General features: G+C 43.7%; 1 protein-coding gene and 1 pseudogene across 1 annotated transcript; both read left to right on the plus strand.

Annotated features, from left to right (window-relative positions):
* The first annotated feature begins 286 nt into the window (after positions 1 to 286).
* LOC138167671 (protocadherin gamma-B5 pseudogene) lies at positions 287 to 5,160 on the plus strand (annotated as a pseudogene).
* A 182-nt stretch (positions 5,161 to 5,342) lies between these two features.
* Positions 5,343 to 10,283, plus strand: LOC138167672 (protocadherin gamma-A12-like). Its single transcript, XM_069096602.1, has one exon. The coding sequence runs from the start codon at positions 5,564 to 5,566 to the stop codon at positions 7,991 to 7,993; it is 2,430 nt and encodes an 809-aa protein (XP_068952703.1). The 5' UTR covers positions 5,343 to 5,563; the 3' UTR covers positions 7,994 to 10,283.
* The last annotated feature ends 58 nt before the right edge of the window (positions 10,284 to 10,341 follow it).

The following is a 10,341-nucleotide window of genomic DNA, read 5'->3' on the forward strand; positions in this document are numbered from 1 at the left end:
AAGAAAGAAAGAAAGAAAGAAAGAAAGAAAGAAAGAAAGAAAGAAAGAAGGAAAGAAAGAAGGAAAGAAAGAAAGAAAGAAAGAAAGAAAGAAAGAAAGAAAGAAAGAAAGAAAGAAAGAAAGAAAGAAAGAAAGAAAGAAAGGAGGAAGGAAGAAGGAAGAAAGAAAGAGGAGGGAGGAAGGAAGAAAGAGGAGGGAGGGAGGAAGGAAGGAAGGAAGGAAGGAAGGAAGGAAGGAAGGAAGGAAGGAAGGAAGGAAGGAAGGAAGGAAGGAAGGAAGGAAAGAAGGAAGAACTGCTACAAATATGTTGCACATATAAGTCCTTTTCCTTCAGTCTTCTTGGGATACAGACTTAGTAGCCATATTGCTTGGTCAAAGGATATGCATAGTTTTATAGCCTTTGGGCATGGTTAAATTGTTCTCCAGAATGGCTGGATTAGTTCACAGTTCCTCCAACAGTGCATTAGTACACCTCTTTCCCCAGTATGAGTCATTTTACTTTTCTGTCATCTTAGCCAGTTTGATTCGTGTGCACCTCTCGAATTTTCCACACAAAGCATAGAGAATCTAAAATGATCCATATTTTGAAAGTGAATATGCTGACTCTGGAGAATTCTCTATTCTGAGATCTAATAGAAACTTCTACATAATTCCAACCGGACATTTCATCAAAGGTTAACTCCTAGACCATAGAATTCTATACCTTCAGAAGTAGAAGGGGGGGCGGAATTCACCACCCAATAAACTTTATGACTACATCAAAACGTATTTCTAAAACCAGAAGACTGAGAAAACATGGGCATCTAGGTGACGCAGAGTGCTGGGTCTGAAGTCAGAAAGACTCATCTTCCCAAGTTCAAAGCTGGCCCCAGACACTAGTTGTGTGAAACTGTTCAAGTCCCTTAATCCCGCTTGCCTCAGCTTCCTCATGCGTAAAAGGATGTGGAGAAGGAAATGGCAAATCACTCCAGTACCTTTGCCAAGAAAACTCTAAATGGATTCACAAATAGTAGGAGACAAATGAACACAAAAAAGACTAGAAATCCAGGAAAACTCCGAGATGTAATAAACTCCTCAGGAAATCGTTTGCTGGCCCATATAATTATAACATCTTAATTCCAACGAGCAGTCTCACGAGTGAAAGGGCTCCGTTTGCATTCAGTTCTATGGACCCCTGGTGGCGCACGTACTCACTTACTTGAGTGCAATTCTAGAAAAGAGACTCCGAGCGCCGCTGTCCACCAATACCGAGCCAGAACTGAGACTCGAGATCTATTGGAGGAAACTCCTAGAGGATAATTTCCTGCACCGTCCCAGGGCTCACATCAGAGAGACGATCCAGGCTTTAATGATTGGAGCTTTCTCCTCAACAGAGCTTGCCCCGGACGCCCTGATCAATAGCCGCAGAGTAGTGGCGCTTCTTCGCTGTGGGGGGAGTCTTAAAATCCAAGAATGGTTTGAAGTGCGACTTCCCTAACCTGGAAAGGGAGCGGTGCTAAGAGCCCGAGAGATGGGAAGCAGTGCTGGGCAGAGGTGCTGGACGCTCAAGAGGCAAGTATTGTTTCCTTTCTTGGCGTCTTTGTTCTGCGGCGCGCTCTCAGAGCAGATTCGCTACTCGATTCCTGAGGAAATGGCGAAAGGGTCGGTGGTGGGGAACCTCGCCAAGGATCTGGGACTGGAGGTCCACGATTTACCCTCCCGGAAGCTCCGGGTTAGTGGAGAAAGAGAATTCTTTAGTGTGAGCTCAGAGAGAGGAGATTTACTTGTTAGGGACAGAATAGATAGGGAGCAGATATGCCCCCAAACAAGAGTTTGTGCTCTGACATTAGAAACCGTAGTTGAAAACCCCTTAAATGTTTTCCATGTTAGCGTGGAAATTGAGGACGTAAATGACAATCCTCCCCAGTTTAGGAGAAACGTCATCAATTTAAACATCTCTGAGTCTACCCTGCCAGGTGCGAAATTTGCGTTAGAACCCGCCCATGATCCAGATACAGGACTCAATTCCCTGCAAACTTATTACCTAAGCACCAATCCTGTATTTTCCTTCGAAGTAAAAAAGAAAAAAGATGGCAGTAAATATGCTGAACTTGTGTTAGAGAAACTTCTAGACAGGGAAAAGCAGAGTTCCTATCACTTGGTCCTGAGTGCTGTGGATGGCGGGAACCCTGCCCGAAGCGGCACAGCTCAGATCAGAATCAATGTCACGGACGCCAATGATAATGCCCCTGTCTTCAGCCAGGACGTCTACAGGGTCAGTCTGCTGGAGAACCTGCCCCCAGGTTCCTTCGTGCTGCGTGTGATGGCCACGGACAAGGATGAGGGAGTCTATGCGGAAATCACGTTTACCTTCGACCGCTCTTCTCAAAGAGAATGGCAAGTGTTTTCTCTGGATCCAAATAGCGGGGAAATTACAACTCTAGAGAGCTTAGACTTTGAAAATACCAAGGACTACTCTATGGTGTTGGAAGCGAGGGATGGGGGAGGTCTGGTTACTCAGTGCACAGTTGAAATTGAAGTTTTAGACGTAAATGACAACTTCCCAGAAGTGATATTCACTTCTATTTCAGCACTGATTCCTGAAAATTGTTCACCTGGGACAGTGGTCGCTTTGGTGAAAACGCCAGACCGAGATTCTGGCGTCAATGGGGAGGTCACGTGCCACATAGAGGAAAATGCACCTTTCAGACTAGAATCTTCTTCCAGGAACTACTACAAGCTGCTGACAGATGGGCCCCTGGACCGCGAGCAGACCCCACAGTATAACATTACAGTCACTGCCTCCGACAAGGGAAAGCCTCCTCTCTCCACCAGCAAAACCCTCACCCTGCACATAGCTGACGTCAATGACAATCCTCCCGTTTTCCTCCAACCTTCCTACGTTGTTTACGTCCCTGAGAACAACCCATCTGGAGCCTCCATCGCCAGTGTCTCAGCCTCTGACTCGGACCTGGAGGGGAACGGCCGAGTGTCCTATTCCATCGTCAGCAGTGACCTGGCCCCTCTGCCTCTGTCCTCCTACGTATCGGTCAGTAGTCACAGTGGAGCCATCTTCGCTCAGCGCTCCTTCGACTACGAGCAGGTCCGAACCTTCGAGCTGACGCTGCAGGCCTGTGACGCTGGTGCCCCGGCCCTTTGTGCCAATGTCACCCTGCAAGTGTTTATCTTGGACCGCAATGACAACGCCCCAAATATCCTCTACCCGGCCCTGGGGCCTGACAGATCGGCCCTCTTCGACATGGTCCCTCGCTCTGCAGAGCCAGGATACTTGGTCACCAAGGTGGTGGCGGTGGACGCAGACACTGGGCACAACGCCTGGCTGGCCTACCGAGTGCTGCAGGCCACGGACCCGGGGCTCTTCAACCTGGGGCTGCGCACAGGCGAGATCCGGACTGCTAGGGCTTTGGCTGAAAGAGATGCTGCTCGGCACCGCCTGCTGGTCTCTGTGCAGGATGGCGGTCAGCCCCCTCTGTCGGCCACTGTGGCTCTGCACCTGGTCTTTGCAGACAGTTTGCAAGAGGCAATGCCAGAGATGAGAGAGGAGCGCTCAGACACCTCCAATACCCAATCCGAGCTACAGTTTTATTTGGTAATAGCTTTGGCACTAATCTCGATTCTGTTTCTAATCACAATAATATTGGCCATCTTTCTACGCTTTCGGAGATACTCCAATCCCAAAACATTAGGTTGTTTCTCACCAGCTCTCTACCCAAAGCCTACAATCCCACCCTGTTATGAAGATGGAACCTTGCCTTACTCCAATCAACCATGTTTACCTACAGAATTAGGAAAGTATGAATTTGCTTTTCTTAAGCCCAATGACCAACGTTCTGCGGGACAGAATTCCCTTTCTTATAGTCCTTTTGATGCTTTAGCAAGTGATTCTTCTGAAATTCCTAGTGATTTGCAGACCAACCCAGTTGGCTACAAAGAGGTGAGTTTTTGACATTGTTAAATATAATATTTTCTTTTTTCCTGGATTTTTAAAGCGTAATTATGCGAGAAGATTTGAAAGTCACACTAGTTCTTTCTGTCTATTAAGGTACTTTTGCTGTGCATTTGTATTAATGCTACATGTTGCTGCTGTTCTATAATGTGCCTCATGAGCCCAGACGGTAAATCTGAGATACTTTCTGGTGCGATTTAGGTTTGAGGTAGAATATTGCTCATTATTGTCTCCCCCATTTCTAATAACCACAACATACTTTTATTAAATGCTAAATAACAAGACTAATTCTTGGAGTAACAATTTCGTTCAGATTTACTTTAAAAATCATCTTCAAAGGAAATTATCTCTTTATCCCAGAGGAATCTCATTTAGATATAAAATCTAAACTGACAGATCCACCTTTGTATGTCATATGCATATGGTAGAGTTGGGGAGTTTGACTGCTGAGGTCAGGGAACAGGTTTCCAATTCTGCTATAGCAAAAATCTTCATGTCCTCCAATGTAGGCTCTATATACTACTTAGGGGAGTGGCATCCATTTGCAAAACAAAACCCACCACGCAAGCAGTTCTGGTGACCCTTCCAATATGGCAGCATGTCCTTTTCTCGATTCTAGAATGATTGCACATTTCCCTTGACGAACTTTTCTGCTCCCTTCCCCGCTGCCAATCTCAGCATAACCCAACAGTATTTTTCCTACTCGAATTTAGCACACTGATTTTGTAGAAAGTATTCAGAAGGGAAAAAAAACAGCAACGAGAGCAACAAGTCATCCATGTACATTTCTAATTAGTATGAAAAGTCCGTTGAAGAACACAAACCACAAAGTTGACAACTGAAATGTTCACAAAATAATTACTTACAATCATCTCGTGAAGATGAAGGCATGAAGAAAACTTTAAGGGGACAAAGAAAGCTTCCCTTTAAAACAGACGTTCATCCAAGGACCCTTGGTGAAAAATGCTATCCACCTCCGGAGAGAGAGAACTGATGAACTCTGAATACAAATTAAAGTATACTTTTAAAAAAACTTTATTTCTTTATTTTACTTTTGTCTAGGTTTTCTTTTGCAGCGTGGCTAATATGGAAATGTTTTGCACGACTTCACACGCATAATCAATATAAAATTGCTTGCCTTCTCAAACGGTAGGGGGGAGACAGAGGGAGAGAATTTGGAATTCAAAGATTTTTAAAATAAATGTTGAAAATTTTTGCATGTCTTTGGGAAATGTTTAACGAAATATGTATTTTTAAAAAAAACAGTCCGTTTCTAAAGTCTTGACGAACCCGCAACAGCACCGATTGAGCTTGGTAGGGGAAAAAAAAATCCAGTGCTTAACTGCAAGCTTGTGCAATAATTGGCGAGGACTCTGAGCGCCGCTGTTCACCAATCAGGGAGAGATATACAGGGAGAGATCCACTCTGATCCTCCCCACGCCTACCTCGCAAAGCACGAGCAGATCAGAAGATCAAGCTCTGGGGCTGCACGGAGAATTAACCCACAGGCCGTTCCAGTTCTGAAATTGGCTGTGGATACTGTCCGCCCAAGAGTAGAACCGGACCGAATTTGGATAAGAGAACACAGAAGGCTGCAAGTCAGGCAGGAATAACGAAATGACTGCATTATACAAGCAGCAGACCAGCAGAGGGCGAATTCTGTTTTTCTGTCTTCTGGGGCTGCTGTGGAACACTGCGACCGGGCAGATCCACTACTCGGTACCCGAGGAGATGGAGAAGAGCTCTTTAGTGGGCGACATCGCAAAGGACCTTGGGCTGAAGCCGCGGGAGCTGTCGGAAAGAGGAGCCCGCCTTGTCTCCGGAGGTAAGAAGCAACATTTCGCTCTGAATGGCAGAAGCGGCAGCTTAGTCACCGCGGACAGAATAGACAGGGAAGAGCTTTGCCCAGGAGCCTTAAAGTGCTTTTTAAATGTGGAGATTCTCTTAGAGGACAAAGTGAAAATTTATGGGATAGAAGTAGAAGTGACTGACATTAATGATAATGCTCCACGCTTTCAGGAAGATGAAGTAGACATAGAAGTGAGTGAACAGGCAGTCCTGGGAATGAAATTTCCTCTTCCTAATGCATGGGATTTGGATGTGGGAATGAACGGCCTCCAGAGCTATCAACTGAGCCCAAACCGTCACTTCTCTTTGCATGTGCAAAACAAAGCAGACGGGGCCAAGTACCCAGAGCTGGTGCTGGAGCGGGCCCTGGACCGCGAGGAGGAACCTGTTCACCACCTCATCCTCACAGCCTCAGATGGGGGAGATCCTGTCCACTCCGGTACCATTCGAGTCCGAGTAATTGTCCTCGATGCGAATGACAACGCTCCAATGTTTACTCAATCCGTATACAGCGTGAGCATTCCCGAGAATGTGCCTGTGGGAACGTGGCTGCTCACAGTGAACGCCACCGACCCGGACGAGGGAGTCAATGGGGAAGTGACCTATTTCTGGAACATCCACAACAAAGCTAAACAGATTTTTGAGTTGGACAGTCATTTAGGAAGAATCTCGACAGTAGGGAATCTGAACTATGAGGAATCAGGCTTCTACGAGATAGAAGTGCAAGCTAAAGATAATGCGGGATTTTTTGCAAGAGCAAATGTTCTGGTGACAGTTGTGGACGTGAATGACAATGCTCCGGAAGTGACCATCACGTCTCTGACCACCTCAGTCCCTGAAGGCTCTCCTTCAGGGACCGTCATTGCCATTTTAAATGTACACGACCAAGACTCCGGAGATAATGGTCGTGTGACTTGTTCCATCCCCCAAAGTCTGCCCTTTAAATTAGAAAAAAATTATGGAAATTACTACAGTTTGGTGACAAGCATAGCCCTGGACCGGGAGCAGGTTTCAGCGTACAATATCACCATGACAGCCACAGATCTCGGGACTCCGCCTCTTTCCACGGACACTCACATCATCCTGCACGTGGCCGACGTCAACGACAACCCTCCTACCTTCAGTCAAACTTCATACTCTGCTTACATTCGGGAAAATAATCCAAGAGGTTCTTCCATTTATTCAGTGACTGCCAGTGATCCAGACAGCGAGGAGAATGCCCAAATCACTTACACTATTGCTGATGATATCTTCCAGGGGGATCCTCTCTCTTCCTATGTCTCCATTAATTCGGAGACTGGTGTCCTCTATGCGTTGCGCTCTTTTGATTATGAAAAATTCCAGGACTTGCAGTTACAAGTGACAGCTATGGACTCAGGAGAACCGCCTCTCAACAGCAATGTATCTCTGACTCTGTTCATCCTGGATCAGAATGACAATGCGCCGGAAATCCTCTATCCCACTTTCCCAACTGATGGTTCCAGAGGAGTAGAATTGGCTCCCCGCTCTGCAGAACCAGGCTACCTGGTGACCAAGGTGGTAGCAGTGGATGGAGATTCAGGCCAGAATGCTTGGCTGTTCTATCACCTGCTCAAGGCCACAGAGCCTGGCCTTTTCTCCATAGGCCTTCATAATGGTGAGATCAGGACTGCTCGGTCATTCCTAGACAAAGATGCCCTCAAGCAGAATCTTGTGGTGGCAGTCACAGACAAAGGGGAGCCACCCCTCTCTGCCACTGTCAGTATCACAGTGGTTGTGGCAGACAGCATCCCTGAGATTCTCTCTGATCTCAGCATCATGGAGACACCAGAGGCCACTGATAACTCAAAACTCACACTCTACCTTGTTATCTCCGTGGTCTCAGTTTCTTGTTTATTCCTTGTCTTCATTATCATCTTACTGGTACTCAGGCTACACAGGTGGTGGAGGTCACACCTATTGAGTGTGGGTAATGACAAATTTGGAACAGTCCCTGCTTCTCAGTTTGTGGACCCAGATGGAGTTCGAGCTTTTCTCCAGTCATATTCTCACGAGGTATCCCTTACCACTGACTCTCGGAAAAGTCAACTGGTCTTTCCTCAGCCCAACTATGCAGACACACTTCTAAGTCTGCAGAGCTGTGATAAAAATACGCCCCTTTTGTTCTCCAGTGATTCAGAGTTTAGTAAAGGGAATCAAAATATCATTCAGGTGAGTTAATTTCTTTGTCATTTTACCACCATGCAATGTTAATAGAATTCCCTTTTATCTCGAATAAAAGTAAGTGTATACTAAAGACTGTTTAGAAGTCTAAAACCTGGAAGGCACAGTAAAATTTCCTTGACTGTCTTTCAGAGTTCACCAAATGCAACATACATTCCCAATTTCTTGTTTTATGGAGTATTTTGTTAATTCTTGGACTGAGTGTCTAGTAGTTGTTTTAGTGACTCTTACTTGACAGAAATCAATGCACTTAAAAGTGCATAAGGAAGACCGTATAGATCTGGGTAGGAAATAATAATAATAATAATAAACATTTAAGTTTTACAAAATACGTTATTTTATTTGAGAAAATAAAACTAGTTAGCATTTTTAGTGCAGCAATTTTCTAATGTTTCCTTTGTTTCTAGGACTTCTTGTGTTTACACTATAGATATGTAGAAAAATACTATTTAAGTTCAGGCCATTTCTTTCTTGATATTTAAAATGAAAGCATCCTTTACAGTCATTGAAGGGACACACATACTCACTTCCTCCCTGTTGTGTTGTTTTCAACAGCTAGTTTCAGATAATTCCTCCACTTTCTAACCCATCCATTCATGGATTCATCAAATATTTAAGTACTCACTGTATGCAATGTCTAAAGGAAACAAATGTCAGGTTCTCTTACAAAGTTTATGGTCTAACAGATTGGAATGCACATACACAGATAATTGTAATACAACTATACACAATGAGCATTATAAGAGGAGTAATCCATTCTATCATATCAGATGAGCTAGGAGAGAATCTTGAACTGGAGGCATCAGAGAAGGCTATAGTACCTCATGGAGAAGGTGGTGACAAACTTGGTCATTCCTTGAAGGAGAGGAAGTTAACAGAAGGATGGGAAGTGAGATATAAAGTAAGGAAGAGAAGGATATTCCAATTGTACATAACATCATGGTCAAAAACAGAAGTGAGAAAGATCCAAATGTACTGTCTTAGAGCAAGTAGACTAGTTTGCCTGGACCATAGAGTGCATGAGTATTGTGAGATTGCCTGGGGAGAGAGTAACTAAATTGTGGAGGTCTTAAGTATTGAAGAGTTCTATTGAAGGGTTTTGAACAGAGAAATTACATGATCTGATATTTTTCTTTTTAAAAAATGTTTTATTAATGCTCTTTTTTTTGCCTTTTGGAGGGCAATTGGGGTTAAGTAACTTGCCCAAGTTTACACGGCTAGTATTTTTGTGTGGGTGTTAAGTGTCTCAGGCCGGAACCGAACTTGGGTCCTCCCGACTCCATGGCTATTAATGCTCTTTTAAAATTTTGGTTGTTGCTTCCTTGTCATTTCCCCAATAGAATTTTCTTTGTAACAAAAAAATAACAATTAAGCAAAATCCATAAAGACGTTGATCAAATCTGAGAACATAGGTCTCATTTTGCAATTACACTCTTGTCTCTAATTTGAGTGAGAAACCAAACTTCACTATTAGTTCTCTGAAGTCATGAATTGTCACTGTATTGATCAGAGTTCTGTCTTTCAATGTTTTCCTTTACAGTATTGTAATCAATGTGCAATTTTTTTCTCCATACTCTGCTTGCTTTACTCTGAATTGGTTCCTAGAATTCTTAAGTTTATCTCAGTTCTTCATATTTGTTTTTGTAGGTGATCATTTCTTTTGTAGAATCCTTAGCACACACTAATTTTTTTAAGTTATTACTCTGCTAGGAAACACTAGGAAAAACTTTGAGCTAACTTATTCTTGCAGCATATGCTAAATTAATGGACAAGGACAGAAGGAATTGGAAAGGCAGTAACTGTGACAGTCAGGTTAGACATGTTCCTCTTACAAAATGGTAGCCTCCTCAGAACCAGATTTGCCATATTTTTTTAAAGGCAAAAGAAATTAACGAGAGAGAAAACTATGCTTCAATCTATAGTCTCAGTCCATCAGTTCTCTTATCTGGAGGTGAAGAGTATTTTACATCACGAGTCCTTTGGAGTTGTGGTGGATCATTGCATTGATCTCATTATGTCTTTCCCTGCACTGCACTTCTCAATTAATTAAACTGTGTCTAATGGGGGAGGGGGATTATTTTTTACAATATTATTGCTACTGTGTAGATCGTTCTCCTGGTTCTGCTCACTTTACTTTGCATCAGTTCATATAAGTCTTTCCTGGTTTTTCTGAAACCATCTCCTTCATCATTTCTTACAGTACAATAGTATTCCATCACATTCATATACCATAACTTGTTCAGTCATTCTACAGTTGATGGCCATCTCCTCAGTTTCCAATTCTTTGCAAAAGAGGAAGAAAGAAAGAAAGAAAGAAAGAAAGAAAGAAAGAAAGAAAGAAAGAA

Source organism: Petaurus breviceps, unplaced genomic scaffold (genome assembly GCF_028583685.1).
Source record: "Petaurus breviceps papuanus isolate PSGF00001 unplaced genomic scaffold, PetGlider_PUasm1.0 284089, whole genome shotgun sequence".
Taxonomy (NCBI): Eukaryota; Metazoa; Chordata; class Mammalia; order Diprotodontia; family Petauridae; genus Petaurus; species Petaurus breviceps.